This window comes from Staurois parvus, unplaced genomic scaffold (assembly GCF_062004578.1).
Source record: "Staurois parvus isolate SC_StPar_1 unplaced genomic scaffold, SC_StPar_1.0 ptg000005l, whole genome shotgun sequence".
NCBI lineage: Eukaryota > Metazoa > Chordata > Amphibia > Anura > Ranidae > Staurois > Staurois parvus.
Genome location: NW_028317801.1, coordinates 8,063,665 through 8,085,853, shown reverse-complemented (window position 1 = coordinate 8,085,853; position 22,189 = coordinate 8,063,665). Strand labels below are relative to the sequence as shown.

The 22,189-nt window shown below is 39.8% G+C and overlaps 1 protein-coding gene across 1 annotated transcript in view; it reads right to left on the bottom strand.

The window, feature by feature from the left end:
* Positions 1-436: 436 nt before the first annotated feature.
* Positions 437-22,189, bottom strand: part of DYNC2I1 (dynein 2 intermediate chain 1) — a 112,793-nt gene continuing 91,040 nt past the window's right edge. Inside the window, exons 18-22 of the mRNA XM_089651807.1 lie at positions 21,147-21,207; positions 17,294-17,393; positions 15,716-15,847; positions 14,231-14,454; positions 437-9,257 (exon numbers count right to left, since the gene is read on the bottom strand). Coding sequence (XP_089507933.1) covers positions 9,086-9,257; positions 14,231-14,454; positions 15,716-15,847; positions 17,294-17,393; positions 21,147-21,207 — 689 coding nt within the window. The 3' untranslated portion in view covers positions 437-9,085. The remainder of the gene's footprint in view (positions 9,258-14,230; positions 14,455-15,715; positions 15,848-17,293; positions 17,394-21,146; positions 21,208-22,189) is intronic.

Genomic DNA, 22,189 nt, shown 5'->3' with positions numbered 1-22,189 from the left:
CAGTGGCCATTTTGGAAAAGGTTTTTTTATTTACACTTGTTTTCATGTAGCTTGGAATTCCACTTAGGTGACAATGTATTTCTTCATACGGTGCCTGAATTTGTCAATTCTATTTGCTTTGTTCAGCCATATTCATTTTAAATTTTCAGGTCTGAACATCTGCAGCAGCAATTTTGAGAGGGCTCCAGATGGTCCTAGGAAAATTGCTAGTTAAGTCACTGAGAGATCAGTCCACCTATAAATCACATTACTTTTGGCAATCTAACCCTTTAATAAGTAGTAGTGAGTTACTGTCCACTCGTCCAAAAACTGCTGCTACTCGGCTGACTAGGATCAACTCCACAGGACCACTTAACCAGGACCACAGGACAGATAGCCAGCTTTTACATTTAAAAAACGGGGTTAAATTAAAAAAAAAAAAAAAAGAAACATTGCCTAATTTTTTAATCTGTGTTTATTTACACAATCATTTGTGCCAAAAAATACATATACAAATGTACAAAACAACATAAAATATAAAAAAAACCCCAGTACAGTACTGTACAGTAAAACAAAGTACAGTTATTGTGAAAAGTTCAAGAAGCTAAATGATGCTTTCCAGTTGTTACAGAACAACACATGGCCCAGTAGAGATGGGGTGCATTCAAATTTAAAGTGAACCTGTGTTAAAAAAAGCCCTTCATTATAGATAAATAAAACCAGTGTTCTGTAAACATAAATCAACTATAGATATACAAAAATGTGTAGTCCTAGATTCACACGTGTACCTAGTATTTGGTGCAACTACTCGGTGTAGGGGGGAGTGTTATTGCTATCATCAAAGCTATTGCGGTCATCAAATTTTGATAATATGTGTAATAGAACTAGAATGTTATTTTATGCAAGGGGTGACCCAGTCCTAAATATTGGCTGCTCAGGTACAGTTATTGGGGGTGTGGAGTCTATTTTTGCAGTTTTAGGTGGGATGTATGGGCGGAAGTGTGGGCCTTCTCTAAACGGCAGAACGGGTATTTAACTGAGCTCCCAGGAGCTAGGATCATCTCATGAGAAACTGCTTTGTGACAAAACACTTTGAGCTGAAGTGGCGCCAGACACTGGGAACACCTGGTACCGGGATTTTGTACCTGCAGGAACAGGACAGACATTTTATCTTTTGTGGAGCATTTTTTTTTTGTGAGTATAATTTTTAATTAAGCTCTTTATGTCATACAATATTATACAATGAAGTTGTTTTTTGTAATAATGCCTGGTGGTGAGCGGTGGAGTGAGGTGCGCAATACTGGTGTGTCTTTATACTTACATTATGAACATTGAAAAAGTAAGGTGCGCAGTAGAGGACCTAATGGAGGTGGAGAGAAGGCAGAGATATTAGAGGTTCCTACATTTACCTGCATAAAAGTGTTTCATGAGCTACTTAGGAATAAGGGATCATGAAAATATGGTGAGCCTTATATACTTTGGGTACTGGGCACAGCAGTGGAAGATTTATTTGGATTGTGACATTGGCTAAACTTTAATACATAATTTTTTTTATAGCCAATTTATATTTACATAGTGCTGGTTTTATTTATCTATATCTTATATAATCCAGGGGGGTGGTAGAATTTACCAGCCACTGGGGCACAAGGGTTGGTATAGTTTCAGCAATGGTCTGCACATCTTAAAATCCCTTCATGGTATAGCAAGCACCCTACTATGCCTTTAATAACCTTTCATTCTCCCACCACCCTGATCTCAGCTGATATGATTTAGAAAATCCAATGTGGGGAAAAAAGCAATTTTAAGGTGACCCTGTCCGAGAAGCAAAAATCCTGCAAAAAGATGTTCAACAAGAGAAGAGCTATAAGGGCTCAGAGCATAAATGCCGCTGTTACAGGCGTTGAGAATTGTTTTCAGCCTGTAAAAGCACCTCTGTGTAAGCCTATATATCCATGCACACATTATCATTTACAGGCAGAGGAAAAACACACTAAAGGCATTTTTTGGAGAGCAGAAGAAATGCAGAATGTACCACACCGCAAGATGCGTCTAGCATTTGAGTGTTAATGCATTCCAGTGGCCAGAATAAATTAATATACTGAATAGAATGCATTAACGCTCAAACACTAGACACGCTTAAACACACCTAAAAGCGTGTGCAATACGTGGTTTTTACTGTGCTTTTTAAGCAACTATCCAGCCACGAGTTCTAGCGTTAAGAAGAGTGTAACCACTTGCCCTCTAGAGGATTTACTCGTACAACGCTGTACATAAATTAAATTTATGTCCTTTTTTTCCCCACAAATAGAGCTTTCTTTTGGTGGTATTTGATCACCTGTGCGGTTTTTATTTTTTGCGCTATAAACAAAAAAATACAGAAAATTTTGAAGAAAAATAACTTTTTGCTATAAAACATATCCAGTAAAAAATGTTTTAAAAAAAATCAAAATTTCGTCATAAATTTAGGCCAAAATGTATTCTGCAACATGTCTTTGCTAAGAAAAATCCCAATACGTGTAAATTGATTGGTTTACGTGAAAGTTATAGCGTCTACAAATGGAGGTATATATACTGGAATTTTATTTATTTATTTTAATACTAGTAATGGCGACGATCAGGAACTTATAGCGGGACTGCGGCGGGCATTCTGACACTGGGTGGAAACTGACTAACTGCCAATGACATCCCAATGACACTAATACAGGGTGTAACTGTGTGTGGTTTTACATAATGTGCTGTGTGTGTTTTACTAGGGAAACATGCTGCTGTGTATATCTCTGCTGTGCAGAGAAATACACAGCAGCATGTTCTTGCTGGCAGGAGACACCTGTGTTGTTTACACACTGGTCTCTCCCGTCAGTGTTACTGGGCGATCACTGCGTGCTGGTGGGAAATCTCCAGCCGGGACCCAGTGACTGACAGCATCCAATGGTGGCGCGGGTAGGGCGGCGTGCGCGCCCCCTACCCGGAAATACAAATCACACACACACATATATATATATATATATATACACACACACACACGTGATTTTGCGCAGCTCTGTAGCAGTAGTTTTACTATAGGGTGGCGGACAAGCAGTTAAACAGACCCTTTGCATGAATAAGGCCTTATGCTCACCTTTCCAACAGCCTGCGTGTCCTCCCCTCCATCCCAGCACTGCAGACTTTGTCACTTCTCAGCCACTCTACACTTCTGGGAGTGCTGAATTCCTGTGTCCCCACCACGCTTCCATCTTCTAGCCCCTATGTCATATAGCAGTAACGGAGGGGGTTGGAGGAGGGAACTACAGTGCATAGTGAGGAACAGAGGCATGATTGACTGCTAAAAGTAAAACAAAGGAGCACTCCTCTTGAAGGAATGTTTTGCTACCCTGGACTTCTTTTAAAGGGTAACGACATTTTCAAAGTTTCCTTGCCCTTTTGCCACCACATCCTGTGCTGATATAGCACATCCTCTCCCCACAAAGCTATGTACATTCTGAGATCCCTATGCTTTGTTACATGTCTCATGCCAGCTTATTTACCCAATGATCACACATCTGTTGTCTGGCCCAAGAAAGGTAGGGACAGGGAGACAGGTCTGCTCTGATCAGTCTACCTATTCCTAACTAAAGAGGATGAAACCTTTATTGCATGCTGCTCAGTATTTGTCGACTTTGGTATTCCTAAAGGGTATATAATATAATAAATAGTTGCCAAGTAGCCCCTTGTTTGTATCATTTTATCTCAAGCACACCTTCAGTTGCCACAACTTCAAAATGCTTTTCACAGCATTCCAAGCAATTCTATTTGTTCTGTAGGCTATGAAATTATTACTCTTAAACATATACGGTGGGACTGTCACAAAAAAATAAAGCTTTCTGATTAACATTTATCAATGAATATACACAGTACTAGGTAGGGGCATATGCAAAAATCCATATGAGGCTCTCCCTTATATTTAAATGTTGAAGCTATCACAAAATTCCAAATTAAACTGCTCACTTATCTTTACAGGAGCTAAGCAGACACCGACTAAAGTACAGTGGTCTGAATAATCAACCATAGCCCAAGTCAAAAACAAAGTGACTGGGTATCTAACTAACAAAAAAATGATGGCCATACTGAGGGACACTGTTAAAAGCTTCCAAAAAGTTTGGGACCCACTGATAACCAACTATATCCTGACAAGATTTTGACTGCCTTCTACTGACTTGTTTAACAACCACTTGTTAAAATATTTCCTGGATGTTCCAGGGATATAGGGGGGTTTACCCAGCCCCAAGGTCCTCATATCTCCTTCCCTCTTCCTACCCTTTTACCTGCCATTACTCTACTTCCTCTCCTTTACTTCCTTTCTGATCCCAAAGCTCATACTCCTCTGTACCCTTTGGTACTATTCAAGATAACAATGACTTTGCGGTTGGGTTGCTCCAATAATATATTAATGTATCTTATATCTGACCAATGTGGCCATATTTTGACTTTAGGTAGTAAAGTTCCCGGCCTCTAAGGGTGCCTTTGGCCAACACCAGGTCTCTTGCCTTCTTTGTATTCAGCTATTGTTTTGTAACAATAATCATTTTGATAATATTGAAATAAATTAACTATTACTTTTTCACACTGAATCGAACTTGGTAGGCAGGTGTATACACTGCACTTTACAGAAGTATCTTATGTTGAAAAACTGATAAGATTAACTTCAGGCATAAATAAGAGGGTCTTTATTTGAACCTGTAATGTATTTATTAAATAGGATCCCCTGCAAAGTAGGATTAGGGCTGGAGAGAGGGGCAGATCTGTGAGCTAGTGACATGCTACCGCATTGCACAGGATTGTCAATCTAACATAGGAAGCTCACTGACAGTAGGAATGAGCAGACGGGGGGAGGTGACCTTATCCATGTGCACCTTCACTGGCAGAGTGGCAACATAGCCATATTGCATAACTGTAATAAGGAAATTAAGTCAATGATCTGACTAGGCTTTATGGCAAGGGTGTCTGCATCACAAGATGGACTAAGGCAAGCCAAAGATGGTGCAAATTTCTTTCCCACAACCACAGATTGAGTGCACCACTAGCAATGTCACACACATTTGGGACTGGCCAGCCTTAAATCAGAGTTCCACCCAAAAGTGGAAGCTCTTCTTGTTTTCCTCCTCCCCTCCTCCACTGCCATGTTTGGCACTTTTTGGGGGCGTGGGGGATATCTGGTTTTGACAGGTACCCACTCTCACTTCCGGCTCAGTTTGTAGCTGCATAGTGAGCCGGAAGTTCGGCCCCCCTCCTTCCTCCTGCAGTCTTCTGGGACACTTCACAGGTCCCAGAAGACTGGCGGACCAATAGGAATGCGCAGCGCGACTCACGCATGCACAGTGGGCACCCGGCTGTGAATCCGCAAGCTGTCACAGCCTGGTGCCCACAGTTCAGATGTCGAGGAGAGGAGAGGAAGAAAAGGGAAGTCGCAGGTGAGCACAAATCGCTGGACCTTGGGACAGGTGAGTGTGTGTTTAGTAAAAGTCAGCAACTACAGTTTTTGTAGCTGTTGACTTTAATAAACACAAAATGACTGAACTCTGCTTTAAGTAATAGCAGACTGCCATCATTCTAACTACCAGTGATGTGTTGCAGTCAGTTATGGAGGCAGAAATATTCTCCAGATTAAACATCACACAAGATAAACACAAGCAATATACAGAAGCTATCTGCCTTGGTCATATGTGAAGTGATCAACATCTACAATGCCAACATCCCTATGAACTGTATACATATAACCAGAACTAAAAATTTTATGTTTTTTTAGGCATGCTGACACTGCATATAATTAAAAGTGCATAAGTACTAATTTTTATTGTGTATATCTCATACTTAAAAACATCAAATAAAATCTCTGATTGGAAGAGTATTGTTTCCTGTCACAATACATCCCTATTAACCCTTATACATAGAAAAGAGAAATCACAACAATGACTTCTGTACTCTTATGTAGAGAAGGTCTGACAGGCTTCAAAATCAAGCTAGACAAAGGGTCTATATGTGGAGCAAACATATACAATAAGACATCCAGTATGCAGAGTAACATGTCACTCAATATATTTTTTAACTCTCCACATTTATTTAGAGATCTCTATTAACAAGATGCTTTTAAATTTTCTTCTTTTTGGCTGATATGCATTATACATTTTGTAAGTAGAGATCTCTAAATAAATGTGGAGAGTTCAAAGCTATGTTGGTGACATATTATGTTGCATACTGAATGTCCTATTGTATTGTTTTCTCTGCAAGCAGACCCTCTGTCCATCTCTTGATGAAAAAATGATTTTGCAGCGCATTGGGCATTCCCTGCATACAAGTCATTGTTGTGATTCCTCTTTTCTATGTATATGGGAATATGGGTTAATAGAGATGTATTATTACATGAATGGATATCAGCCAGTTTTTTTAATGTGATAATGCTTTTAAGTATAAGATGTAAACAATAAAAATTATTACGGATTTACTTTTAATTATATATGGTTAATTTTAGATCAGCATGTCTACAAAAAATTCCTAACTTTTGGTTCTGAATATACTGTATGTATACAAACAATACATTTGGTATACAATAACATACATACAGATTGTGCCGCTCAAGACCCCTGCTTCTTGCCTGCAGATGGCCCTGTGCACAATAGATTTAACTGTATAAAATGATGGAAAATCATAGGCATGGGCAATATGAACATTTAACCCAGGTGCCTGATACCCATAGAGTGTGAAGACAGTAGAAATAGTCATATCAGAGCTTCATGCAAGCTCTGTATAGGCGTGCAACTACCATACTGACAATTCCATTTCTGAAAAGATAGTCAGGCTGCAAAGTTGACAGCAGCCTACAAAAAGAAGTAGTTTAATAGCAAAAGTAATCTAAATGACCTAAGTGATCTAATAATGACCTTTTATGGTCAGTATTCAGCCCATGTATGGGCATCTTTAGTCTGAAAAGGTTTAACTCAATAACCAATATTGAATTTGCATAAGGCCCTTATAGCCATACTAGTGCACTTATAACAACACAGGTGAGTACTGAATGTCATTTGTTTTAACAGTCGAGTTTGCAGGACAAGCTTTTCTGAAATCCACTCCCCTCTTTTGGTCCAAGCTATAGTGCATAAGCAGGAGAAAGAGAACTGATCTCCCATCAGCTTGTCCTGAAATATCTACCACTGGCACAAATAAAGTGTCATATATAGTACTAAAGTGTAGGTATTTGGCAAGCCAGAACAAAATTTACACCATAGATAGAAATAACGGGATATTCCAGAGGATGCAGGGAGATTGCACAATCTTAATTTATTTGCACAACTTACCAGTCTCTACCGCTGGCTCATTGCAGCCTGAACAGACAGCTGCTGCATAGTAAAATCACTGCAGTTTACAGTGTGACAGCTGTCTCTTTATATGTGAACAAGTCCTTCCACAAGAAGCCTGGTGCACTGAAAATTACAAGCTTAGCTTAGCTCTTCTAAGCTTGTACATCTTTTCTTTTGTTTTACTGAGCCTATAGAGGGCTGTCCTCACTACAGCCCCCAGCACCCTCTGCGGGACATACTATATCCCTTGTCAGGGGAGGGATTTGGTTCTTCTTACTGTAGTGACAGTTGAAAGGATTGTGTCTTCCCTGCTGTGTGCCCCCCACAGACGGGTTTTTGGGAGCACCCACAAAATAGCTACGACTTAGAGCTAGCCAGAAGAAACCAATTTGTTCTGGCCAGAGAGAACACCATATCATGAGTGACCAACAAGTTGTGCCCTAAGACCAAGCTAGGGGAGCAGAGGGACAGCAATCTGGGGGACAACTATCTGCATGTGAAATTCTTAAGGTTGAAGAACATAAGTCTAGTTATTTCCAATAAATGACCTAGGTGAAGTCTCTGGCATTGTGATGCCTTCTGGGATATGTAAGTTGTCGATTTTAACGGCTACAGACAACAACGGCAAATGCAAAGATCAGCAGGATCTACCACTACTACACAAAACCCAGGTTTGGATTGTGGTCATTACAGGTGCTCACAGGTATCAGTAACCACATCTCACATAAATATAAAAACATAAATGGCCGTACGCTGGTGCAACCTACTAAAAGCTAGGTTTCGGTAAAACCCCATGCATAAAAATGTTTACTAGCTTCTGTGTCCTCAAACATAAACTTCCCAGAACTTCCTCATGGCCAGAAAGCTTCAGGTGCCATGCACAGCAGCCAATGCAAGTCCTTTTCATATTTGGGGAAAATATGCCATACACGCATGTGCAGATAAAGACTCATGCAGAAGCGATCAGTGTTTACACAAATAGGGGCATGTACAGACATTCACTTGTAGTAGCAGCTGTACACGGCACCTGAGGCTCCCCGGGTGCAAGAACGCATCAGAGATTTACACCCGTGGACACAGAAGCTATTAAATATTTACATGCATAAGGCCTAAAACTGATTTGGAACTATTCATGGGCTTGGGCTTCTTATAACTCTGGAACTCCTGTAGCAAGACTTACCCACCATTCTTCCAAGCTCTACTCCCCAACAGAGGTATTGTGATGCCAAGCCCAGAAATTCCATGCAGAACAATGAAAACAGTTATGGTAGGTGGCAAGTAATTGAAAACAATAAAAAGTGTGGGAAATTTACCAAAACTTCTATATTTACCTATGTGACCACAGTTGCTTTATCCTTCACTGTGCCCTCAACAAAGAATGCAAGTAGCACTGACTTTGCTTATTTATAATGTACAATGAAGTAAAAAAACAGCAGTGAGAGTGAGATTCATTCTAATGATATTATTAATTGTACAGAGCTGGAAAGTCGGGTGCTGAGATCTCGCTGCTGGAGTCCCCAAGACACCTAAGGAGATAGTGAATGATTGCAATCTTAAATAAGAAGCAGAAATACAGGGCAGAGTGGATGAAAAAAAACTTTGTATCCTAAATCTGTCAAAAGCAGGAGTTACTTCAACAAATCAATGGCCAAGTGCACAAAACTACTACATTAACTGAGTGCCCGTACAAAAAATATCATTCAGTATAAAAATAGATCAACAATTTACATTAAGCAATCTATTACAATGACTATCAATACCGCTATTTTACACATTTACAGAATCTCCTGCAAAATTAACTGAAGTTTCTCTATCTCCTTTGGCTGTGGCTTGGCCCACTTCTTCTTTATATATTGGATTTCCACTGTTCCAGATGCTTTGGCTAAAGCCAGACCCATCAGATTATTGTTTTTTTCTGGTTCACCGAAAACTGACATGCTCAGTACCCTGGGCAGAACAAAAAAGATTTTCCATTAAATGTGGAAGAGATATTGTTGTCACATATCAGATATCAACAGGTTATCATTTACTAAAAAGTTGGAAGTAAAATATAACTAAAGTTTCTATTCATTTTGGATAGAGCAGGAAATGGTGAAAACCATGGTTAGGGTTTTCAATCTGTCCCCTCTTGGAAAATTTTCCTTTCACTTCCTTATCTATAGATGCAACAGGAAGCAAGAGAAACTTCCTCAAAAATTTCTTAGACTTGACTGATGATAGTTGTCACCAGGACAAGCGTTCCGATTGGAAGATTTCTGATCTATTCTTGTTCTGTTGGCAACTTGAGCATTTTGGTTTCTCCTTTACTTTCAGTCCCAGTGGTCACAGTACAAATCGAGAGAGTATATTTCCCTAACAAGGATACACAGCAAGAAATGCATGACAGGGGTTTTAACTACTCAATATAAATAAACCACTAAATTAAAAGTACTAGCTTCAGATACAATTTATCAATCTCAATACAAAAATGGTGGACATATTATTCTTATGTACTATTCTTATGTAAACATATGAGCGGCTTTGTCCGCAAATGGCCATAGGCAATTACTTTTTTCTTCAGAACATAACAGGGAATTGGGGAACTGGTGCTATCTTTTTATTTTCCACAGACTGACTATACATCATTTCCACCGGAGGTATTTGAGCCTAATGATGACTATTTCTGCTATCATGGTTGAACATCTTCATTTTTTTGCCCCCCTGTCTTCCATGACTTATTTTTTACCCCTTTTGAGATAGACCTGCAATACATATATTTAGGGTCCTTTTTCTGTATTGAAGCATAGTGTGTGTTCCGATTTATGCCCTTTACACCTGCTTGTGGGAGATATCTGTTCTCTGCGTTTCTGGATGATCTCCTGGGCTCTCTCCATCCTATCTGATGTTACCATATATGAGAATACTGGATCACTGACATCTTCACACAGATTGTTAAGCAGCTTTAATCCTCCTTAGGAAGAAGGTATAATTTCCTGTGAAACATGTTGAGGAGTTGCTGAGGAAATGTTATCTACTTTTGAGTTGAATTCGTTTAGAATGAAAGCTCCAGGATTATTGTAATGCAGGATCAGACTATTGTATGCTAGCAAGTGCTGCTCTTGTTATGAGCTTTTTATATCTATTTGTACTGTTTTTAATAATAACTTGTGTGTAAATAAAGAATGTCGGGGGAGGGGGTAGTTATTTTCCCGTTATATTTTTATAAGAAGTGTCTTGGCTGTTACACTTTGGGGCACCTTAAAAGTCCAGATGTAGAGTTTTTCTCTTTTATACATATCATTATATTCATGGATGTGGGCCCCTTTTATTTTCCCAGGGCCAGAACCATCAACGGCTTTTTCTAGTCTATGAATTGTCAATGTAAATGTAAACCCAGTCACTGAACTTGTATATACACTTTAACACATTATAGTTGACTTGAACTCAGAAAGTGAAGATTTGCTATGTAATAGGTAACATCTAAAAATACTGCACTTCCTGGTTCTTAAAGCGATACTAAAGCATTCCTTGCATTGAGGAAAAAGTTTTATATTTGTCTGTGAGCCCCCTTCCCTGTGTGAAGGGGAAGAGAGGGGTGAATAGATCCAGTGCTGTGCATGGCTAAGTCCCGCTGTGTAAGTCTATGGATCGCAGCACTCAAGTAATAATCTATTGAAACCCTTTTCAGTCAGAATTCCATGGAACCCTAGGGTCTCTGCAGAGATTGCTAGGAGTTCCTTGAGTATTTGTGCCCCTCAGATAAGTTACCACTGACACCAAAGTTATATATTCTACAACTCAATAGAAAAAATGGATGAGAAATCTCCCCTGGGTGTTGTGGCATTGAGGCTGTTGTTTAAAGAAATAGTTTGACATCTGTGCCAAAGATGAGGTAGCCATCTCTTCCTATTATATTGACCTATAGAGAGGATTAACACACAAAGCTTCCAGAATCTATCTACACTGGAATATCCATCTTTCCTGCCTAAAGTATTGCATTTAGAATCCATATGTATCGGAGTATCCATCTTTATCTGGCCACATTACTTTATATAAGATGGCCACATAAACAAACCTCTTATGAGAATGAATCTGTTGAATACGGATTATGGATTGATGTTTGTAATTCTTTTGTCACCTGCATTTGCTAATTCCATCTTTTGTTGGACAAATTGTCTCATCATCTGTTGTCCAGCTGGTCTCTCTTCTTGCTCCGGTGCCCGCCCCATGGGAACCCCTATGCTATCTAAATACGCCTAAATAAGTGATTGCTGCTGTCTCATTGACTCACGATTCTGTCTTATAACTGCATACTCTGTGAATTATCAAAATTTAGTTGTATTCATACCAATTAGGTGGACAGTGAGTCAGCAGCCAAAATTCGCTAGAGAATTATGTGTATATTGTTTTTAACAAATATTATTGACTTGATCAATAAGCTGTTTTAATATGATTGTAACTAAACATTAGATTTTATGAATTGTGGTTAAGTTTCCTTTCATTGCCAGTGAAGTCCAGTATGTTTCCATTTTTATTTCTGCATACACTGACACCAATGACCATTTCAGCTATATTTAAGGGGGCATTTTTGTGAACACTATTGTAAGGAAGTTCTTTTCTCACTGACCACCAAACTACAGTGCACCTAGAAAGTATTCACAGCGCTTAACTTTTACCACATTTTGTTATGTTACAGCCTTACTCTAAAATGGGTTAAATTAATTTTTTTCCTCAACATTCTACAAACAATACCCCGTAATGACAACATGAAAGAAGTTGGTTTTGAAATCTTTGCAATTTATTAAAAATAAAAAACAAACACATGTACATAAGTATTCACAGCCTTTGCCATGACTTGTGGGAAATTCAGTTGATTGGACATGATTAGGAAAGGCATACACCCATCTATATAAGGTCCCACAGTTAACAGTGCATGTCAGAGCACAAACCAAGCCATGAAGTCCAAGGAATTGTCCGTAGACCTCCGAGACAGGATTGTATCAAGGCACAGATCTGGGGAAGGGTACAGAAAAATTTCTGCAGCATTGAAGGTCCCAATGAGCACAGTGGCCTCCATCATCCGTAACTGGAAGAAGTTTGGAACCACCCTAGAGCAGGCTGCCCAGCCAAAATGAGTGATTGAGGGAGAAGGGCCTCAGCCAGGGAGGTAACCCAGCACACAATGGTCACTCTGAAAGAGCTCCAGCATTTCTCTGTGGAACCTTCCAGAAGAACAACCGTCTCTGCAGCACTCCACCAATCAGGCCTGTATGGTAGAGTGACCAGATGGAAGCCACTCCTCAGTAAAAGGCAAATGGCAGCCCACCTGGAGTTTGCCAAAAGGCACCTGAGGGACTCTCAGACCATGAGAAACAAAACTCTCTGGTCTGATGAAACAAAGATTGAACTCTTTGGCCTGAATGCCAAGCATCATGTCTGGAGGAAACCAGGCAACACTCACCACCTGGCCAATACCATCCCTACAGTGAAGCACAGTGGTGGCAGCATCATGCTGTGGGGATGTTTTTCAGCAGCAGGAATTGGGAGACTAGTCAGGATCAAAGGAAAGATGAATGCAGCAATGTACAGAGCCATCCTAGAGGAAAACCTGTTCCAGAGTGCTGACCGGGAGACCGGGACTTAGACTCCACGCTCCGGGTGATTCCGCCTAGTGGGCTGCCAGAGGTACCACCTGGCGGATCCGTAACATCTGGAGAGATCTGAAAATGGCTGTGCACCGACGCTCCAAGTCCAACCTGGTGGAGCTTGAGAGGTACTGCAATGAACAATGAGAGAAATTGCCCAAAAATAGGTGTGCCAAGCTTGTAGCATCATACTCAAAATTACTTGAGGCTGTAATTGGTGCTAAAGGTGCTTCAACAAACAACAATTGAGCAAAGGCTGTGAATACTTATGTACATGGGGTTTTTTTGTTTTTTATTTTTATTAAATTGCAAAGATTTCAAAACCAACTTATTTCACGTTGTCATTATGGGGTATTGTTTGTAGAATGTTGAAGAAAAAAAGTGAATTTAATCCATTATGGAATAAGGCTGTAACATAACAAAATGTTGCAAAAGTTAAGAGCTGTGAATACTTTCTGGATGCACTGTAAGTTGCCCGTCTCCAAGAACCACCATTCTAATGGACATGTAACTCATCAATGTTATTAGGCACTTCACTGACCACCAATGTAAAAGGGCACTTTTCCACTGACCATCAATATAACATGGCAAATAGACTAAGTATGCTGCTTTTTCTTTTTTCTTTTTTTTTTTATATATAGATTTCTTTATCCATAGCTGCATGTTCACAATACTGTCCTGTGAGCTGAACATATAATTATTAGTAGTGGTTCCCTACGATCTGAAAGTTATTTCAAGGATTCCTCACTTTTAAAAAGTTGAGAAAGTCTGCCCTATTGTATTCCCCTTCAGTCCTCCCTGGGCAGCTACATAATAATGTATGTAAAAAGATGAGGGGTGGGAGCTGGGTCAGCACAGAGATCAATTAGATACTTCCAGAATAGGATAGGTTTGTGATATGCAAGGATGGAGGGTTCTGTGCTCCTTACACATCATTGCCCTCTCCTCTTCTGAGAGTGCCTTATTACCCTCTGTACTGGACCAGCATCCCACTCACCCCCTTCTTTTTTATGAAGCTGCTGGAGGAGGAGCAAAGGGAGTGTCCCCCAAGCAACGGAGCTTTCACAGGTAAATAACATACATAAAATATGTAACATGCAAATATAATCTTATAAAAAGATTTGTGTTGAAATGAACAATCTCACAGCAGGATTTCTGAATTTTGTGGGAAAAATAGGGGGGAAATGAAAATGGAAAATACAAAAAATGTAGAGAGAGAGAGAGAAAGTGAGAGAAAGGGAGAAGAGGAAAAAGGAAAGAGTTTAATGTATAACCAACCATTTAATGTACACTTACTGGTCAGATGTTATGGATTCTTTGGCGATTGGCTGTAAGTCATTTTGTAACAAGTCCCATATGTGGATAGAAGATGCTGCATCCAGGACAAAAAACAAGGTTGGTCTGGTCAATGACCATTGTAGTGCAATAATGGGCTGGCCACCAGTAGTGTCATTCCACTGCATTACTGGATACTCTGCACTCATCGTGTGTAACCGTATACAGCCATCTGTACATCCTGCCTTTAAACAGCACAGCAAAGAAAGATAAATAAACATTTCTGCAGTGGATGAACTGTAACTAAATTTCACAAAAAGCAAATATAAACTGTATAAAAAGATGAAAATTATCGCCTACCCCCCCCCCCCCCCCCCCCATGTACTTTTACTTCACTAACGCTAGCCATACATGGGCAAGTCAAGAAATAACAATATCTTCACAGCTTGCAAGATCTTCTTACTGTTCATGTTAGTTCCCTTTTCATGACCCAATTATTAAAGCAGGACTTCACCAAAAAGGGGAAGATCTGCTGGTCTGCATCCCCCCCCCCACTGCCACATTTGGCACTTTATGGGGGGAGTGGTTTTGACAGGTACACACTCCTACTTCCAGTTAGATGTGGAAATCTGAGCAGGAAGTTCGTGTCCCCCCCCCCCCCTCCTACCATTACAGCCTTCTGGGAAACTTCACAATGTGCAATGCACTTTGCGCATGCATAGTGGGAAACCGGCTGTGAAGCCGCAAGGCTTCTCTGCCAGTTTCTCTTACTTAAGATGCTGGCCCCTGAACCCAAAGCTGATTGAAGAATCAGCTAAGGTGAGAACATCGCTGATCCCTAGACAGGTAAGTGTCCTTACAATTAAAGTCAACTGCTACAGGATTTATATCTGCTGACTTTTAATTTTTTTTTGAGGGAGCCTGGAACGTCGCTTTAACTTTATTCTGCTCATGATCTGTTTATTAACATTCCCTAGCATGATGCTCTGTGCAGACGTTGCATGACTAATTGGCTTCCCCTTTGAGAGCAAAAAGCCAACACTTTGTATGGCTGTTCACTCCCATTGGTCACTGATAGTCTGGATCCCTACTGATGATTGGGAACCAGTAAGAATGGCTCCCAATCATGTGACTGCTTTGTCAGACTATAATAAAAACAGAGTTGTATGGAAATTAGTCAGAGTTAACTGAGACATGCTGCCAGTGCTGAACTTGGTCTGGGCATCTAGGCATCAATGACCTTTGGACACTAAATAGTTAAATCCATTATCGAGACAGGAAGTAAAGAAATATCTCCCTAATGGGTCACAAAGAAAACAAAACAAGAAAAAACAACTTGTTTTCATTATTGGCATTTCTACCTAAAGCTAATTTAAAAACGTTTGGCTTTGGATATACTTTATTATTATAATGTATTTTTTATAATTTAAAAAAATATAAGATTATGCCGGCTGTATATCACTGCTCTACTAACTAGATTTTAGTGCAACAACTATAATTACTTACCAAAAATGCTGGCACTGCAAATGGTGAGAAATCAATTGCAGTGACTTTTGATGGCCTCAGCTTGCTGTGCAGAGATGTGTATTGCACTGGTGGTTCTATCAATCCATACCTTGTTCCGTGGGTTAATATTCCCTGTTGGTAAATAAAATTTTAAATGTATAAGCTCACTTTTGCAGCTGAAAAATACAAAAAAAACACATATGTGCACACCGATGCATGATGCATGACTTTATATGTATAAATGTGCCTACTTTTCTATATGTCTCATTCTTCTATACACTGTACTTTAAATGGCATATACTTTGGCATTCATTTATTTAATGTCAACACATGTGTAGACAGGCTTAAAGAGACCCTGTTCTTCTTACCATTCAGATCAAAATGACAATGTCTGTGTAAAGGTGACCCTGGACCACTTTATATGCAACTCTCCAGCACTCCACCGCAACTCCTTCAGTTTCTGCTGTTGAAAAGTACCTAGTGCATACAGATATGGAAGAGCATGTGGCTTCCTCCCATGAAGCAGTGATTGATAAGGCCCAAACATAGTCATATGATGAAGGGGGTGTCAACTCATCCTGTAAGCTTCTACACTAGCCAGCAACCAGTATTTTGGAGTGGATACCAACTAGGCAGAATTTCCAAAGAAAGAATGTAAAGACAAGTACTTCTGAATCAGTGGGTGGGCTTTAAAGGATGTCCCAACTTTCGCAGCCAGACTGAGATAATACCTACTTTATATTTGTTACATTTTCACATTCCCATTGCCGTATACAAGGGCTGAATGTTGGTCGGTTTCTGTTGAACTGGCTGATACTGCCCGATATTTGGCCTGTGTGCACGGGGCTTTAACAAAAGGTTAAACGATTATGAGGTGGGCATCTCCAATGTATGCTAATGAGAATTGGACTAATGGGCAGATCATGCTGACCTGAGAAGCACCCGTACTCAGTTATGACACCTTCTCTTCAGAAACATCAAAAAGGTGTATTTTAAAAAAAAAACTGTGTGAATAGGAACACATAATAAACATATAGTGGAGATTTTTCATATTTGGCTAAAAAAGCAGAAATACACTTTAAACAAGGACAAGGTGACAGGGACTCTTTCAGGTAAACAAGATGAAAGAAAATCTCCTGCATACCTGAGCTTTAGATAACAATCACTGTGGTAGACTAAGAAAAGTAACCATTGTGCCAAGTTGATGTGCATCTGGCAGCCATTCTGTCAATATATAAGCTCTGTATGTTGAAAGATTTACTATGGTAACCAACAAAATTTCTAAAAGGGTCTGGACCTGACCAGAAAGGCAAAGTTATCAGAAAAAATGTGGGTAAAAGGAAAGGCAGCTAGATATAAAAATACAGAAGACAATAAAAAAGTGAGAGAACACAATACAAAAATATTATGTTATAAATAAAAAGTGAAATATTTAACCTGAAATAAAAAATAAAATGGAAATCCTTCTGTACTCATCTCTATCATATAAATTCAGGTGATCATCATTAGAGGGTTTATTACAACGTAAGGTGAAATGCACGTTTCTGTACCGCAACATAAAAGACATGGTTAACTTACAATGTCTGTTCCAATGACAAAATGGTTGGAGTCTTGCGGAAAGAACTTAATATTCATAGTTTCAGGTAGTCCCAGAGTCAGGACATCTTTTCTAAAAAATCTAGAAAATAAAAACAATCACTGGCAAGAACAGAAAACAGCTAACAGTAAATGAAAAAAGTTTATATGCCTTTTTGTCAATTTTATTTTGGAATTTATTTTTACAGGTTGCAAGTACAGTGGGGATCGAAAGTTTGGGCACCCCAGCTAAAAATTTGTATTAATGTGCATAAAGAAGCCAAGGAAAGATGGAAAAATCTCCAAAAGGCATCAAATTACAGATTAGACATTCTTATAATATGTCAACAAAAGTTAGATTTTATTTCCATCATTTACACTTTCAAAATAACAGAAAACAAAAAAATGGCGTCTGCAAAAGTTTGGGCACCCTGCAGACTTTATAGCATGCACTGCCCCCTTTGCAAAGCTGAGACCTGCCAGTGTCATGGATTGTTCTCAATCATCGTCTGGGAAGACCAGGTGATGTCAATCTCAAAGGTTTTAAATGCCCAGACTCATCTGACCTTGCCCCAACAATCAGCACCATGGGTTCTTCTAAGCAGTTGTCTAGAAAACTGAAAATAGTTGACGCTCACAAAGCTGGAGAAGGCTATAAGAAGATAGCAAAGCGTTTTCAGATGTCAATATCCTCTGTTCGGAATGTAATTAAGAAATGGCAGTTATCAGGAACAGTGGAAGTTAAAGCAAGATCTGGAAGACCAAGAAAAATATCAGACAGAACAGCTCGCAGGATTTTGAGAAAAACAATTCAAAACCCACGTTTGACTGCACGATCCCTCCAGAAAGATCTGGCAGACACTGGAGTTGTGGTACACTATTCCACTATAAAGAGATACTTGTACAAATATGGTCTTCATGGAAGAGTCATCAGAAGAAAACCTCTTCTACGTGCTCACCACAAAAATCATCGTTTGAACTTTGCAAATGAACATATAGACAAGCCTGATGCATTTTGGAAACAAGTTCTGTGGACCGATGAGGTTAAAATTGAACTTTTTGGCCGGAATGAGCAAAGGTACGTTTGGAGAAGAAGGGGCACAGAATTTAATGAAAAGAACCTCTGTCCAACTGTTAAGCATGGGGTTGGATCAATCATGCTTTGGGGTTGTGTTGCAGCCAGTGGCACAGGGAACATCTCATGAGTAGAAGGAAAAATGGATTCAATAAAATTCCAGCAAATTGTGGATGGTAACTTGATGCCATCTGTGAAAAAGCTGAAGTTAAAGAGAGGATGGCTTCTACAAATGGATAATGATCCTAAACACACCTCGAAATCCACGGGGGATTACATCAAGAGGCTTAAACTGAAGGTTTTGCCATGGCCTTCACAATCTCCTGACCTCAACATAATTGAAAATCTATGGATAGACCTTAAAAGAGCAGTGCGTGACAGACAGCCCAGAAATCTCAAAGAACTGGAAGACTTTTGAAAGGAAGAATGGGCAAAGATACCTCAAACAAGAATTGAAAGACTCTTGGCTGGCTACAAAAAGCGTTTACAAGCTGTGATACTTGCCAAAGGGGGCAGTACAAGATATTAACTCTGCAGGGTGCCCAAACTTTTGCAGACGCCATTTTTTTGTTTTCTGTTATTTTGAAAGTGTAAATGATGGAAATAAAATCTAACTTTTGTTGACATATTTTAAGAATGTCTAATCTGTAATTTGATGCCTTTTGGAGATTTTTCCATCTTTCCTTGGCTTCTTTATGCACATTAATACAAATTTTTATCTGGGGTGCCCAAACTTTCGATCCCCACTGTATATTAAGCGATGTGTTATATCATTTATTCATTTACTTGCCTAAAAGGTTTCTTTTTTCTAAGGCCCAGAACCACCTTTCTTTTAAGGGCCCATTCCCAAGTATGCATTGTGGTGACGTGCATTACTGCAAAACAGAGTAAAGCTCCATATGCGTCAGTGCTGTATAGTTACATTACATTAGTAAATGTAATGATGCTGTGGATGAGAGACGTGGGCATACCTATCAGTGGCTGCACTGTACTAACACACAGGTGCTTTTGCACATAGTAGCCCCAGACATTGCCTTACATAGGCTATCAAATACCAAAACTGCAAATTATTTAAAATACATAGCCATGAACTGCACAGGTAAGAATATATTTTATAGTATGGTGGGGTATCAGCATTTTAAACATAACTTTATTGGGTTAGCTGCAGAATATCTTTAAAGCCCAACTCTGTGCCTCACCCCTGAAACCAATAAACCGTTGTCCACTCCCACAAAAAATGAACCCCCCTTGCAACCCCATGCTCACGCTTTCCGCTACGCATGTGTATTTTTTTTGTCTTCAGTGGCACTGAAGAAAACAATACAGCGATTACAGTACAGCGTGAATGACTGTTGTGGTGATGACACTGAGAAAGGTGGGTCCATAAAGTCCTGCACTCACAACATGTTCTCAATCTCCTGTGTTGATTAACCATTTGCCAACCGCGCTATAGCCGAATAATGGCTACAGCACGGTTGTCCAGTTCTAGGAGAGCGTCATATGACGTGCTCCCAGAACACACCCTCCTGTGCGCCCCCAGCGGCGTGCACCCGGCTTTCTCCGTGATCGCATGTCCTATGGACACAGCTGATCATGTGATGTGGTAAAAGGCCAATCCCAGCGGCCTTTTACCACGTGATCAGTTGTGTCCAATGACACAGCAGATCACTGGGTAAATCCACTTGCCGGTTATTGGATGCACTTTCCTTACACTTTCACAGCGTGAGGAAAATACTGCCATTAACCGGCAATTGTCAGAAAACAGATCGGCACTGATCATCAGGGCACTGAAGATCAGTGCCACCCACCTGTACCCAGCGGTGCCACCCACCTGTACCCAGCGGTGCCACCCAGCAGTGCCCATCAGTGGCACCTATCAGTGCCCATCACTGCTGCGTATCCCTGCCAGCTGATCAATGCTGCCTATCAGTGCCACCTATCCATGCCACCTCATCGTTGCCGCCTATCAGTGCCCATCAGTGCTGCCTATCAGTGCAGCCTCATCAATGCACATCAGTAAAGGAGAAAAATTACCTGTTTGCAAAATTTTATAATAGAAACAAAGAAAACGTTTTTTTTATTTTTAAAATTTTTTGCAATTTTTTTTGTTTTAAAAAATAAAAACACCCAGTGGCAATTAAATACCACCAAAATAAAGCTCTATTTGTGTGAAGAAAAATGCTAAAAATTTCATATGGGTACAATGTTGCATAACCGCGCAATTGTCATTCAAAATGCAACAGCGCTGAAAGCTGAAAATTGGCCTGGGCAGGAAGGGAGTATAAGTGCCCGGTAGGCAAGTGGTTAATCCTATGCATCGATAATCCTTGAAGAAAAAGAACATTTTGTAGTGGAGAAGAGGCATTGCCCAAAATACTTCTGGACTAAAGGTGAGTATTGCAGGCTGTGCCTTTTTTTTTCCAGTGTCTGAGAGACTTTTGGTACATGGGACACTATACAAAACAAGCTATCTAAATATACAGGCAACAAGAGGAGTGATTGGTTGTTGTGGGCATAAAGCTGCTATTTTCCATGTGATCAATATAGGATTTAACTCAAAGAGGACTGCACAAATGTCCATTGTCTGCTGTGAAGACAGTCTCACTAGTTCAGTATGTTGGGAGTCCACAATTCTCAGCTGCCTCCATCCTGCATTATTTAATATAAGAATTGGTTTCAATTTGCCCAAGACAAAGATATAAAAGGCTTCATTTTTGGCTTGGACTAAGCAGTCAAAATAATCAATTCTGACCACAGATCCCACATGAAATGTATACTTACTTGTCAATGAGATCTATAGATGAACTGTGTATTAGTTTCACCTTTCCTCCGGGAATCAAACCTAAAAAATAAATAGAGTTTATGAAAATAAGCCTGCAAATCACACTGTTGTTTACTTTACTGTTGCATACTATTATATAATGCTGCTCAAAAGAGTAGCAATACATCTGCATGGACAGCTAGACAAACCAGATTACACCTAAGGAATCACTTCGGATACCTCACTAGTAATATTACATTGCCTGTAAGAATAAAAACATGCAGGATTTGGAATACAAGAGCACTGTAATTCTTTATAAAACATAACTGCTGCATCAAGATGTGTTGTGGCACCAAGCTCACAGCTTTTCTTTAAACAGCAATTCTGGCTTCTAATAATACTACCCATATTCCACAAAGGAAATTAAGTCTTATAACTATAAGGTTATATGCATCCTTAATTTTGTCATTAGTTGCATATCCATATCTTTCCAGTGCCTGTTCTAAAATGCACATTTAGATGTGCCAAGTTATTGTCCTTGACATGATAACTGATAAATGACGGACCTGTGAAAGCTTACTAAAGCCAGCCATGGATGGTGCAATTTTTTTCCTGCAACCATGGACTGCAGGAAAGAAAATCACTCAATTGTCCCATCAACACAGTCAGTGATGATGGGAGAATACCTCCCGTGGAGCTATTGTGTTGTCCCTGCAATGGGAGCCGTGCTAGCCGGGAGAACATACAGTGATTATTGCTAGCAGCTATAGACGCTGACAATAATCGCATTAAAAATTGGACAGGCTGGTTTTACCCAAGTTGATTGATCAATCAACTAGGGTATAATCAGCCTGCGAAAACATTGTTCGAATCTCAGCTGGTCCCTGCTGAACCGCCTGAGATTTGAACTGTCTACGGCTGGCTTAACTTGTAACTAACAAGTGTATGTTTTGTTTTAAGAGTTAGAAGCTGTACTTGTGCTCTGTAGAAACCAACAAACTGGTCTCTGGAAGTGCCATAATCTGGAGTGTGCTGGTTGCTTGCTTACCACTATCAGAAGAAA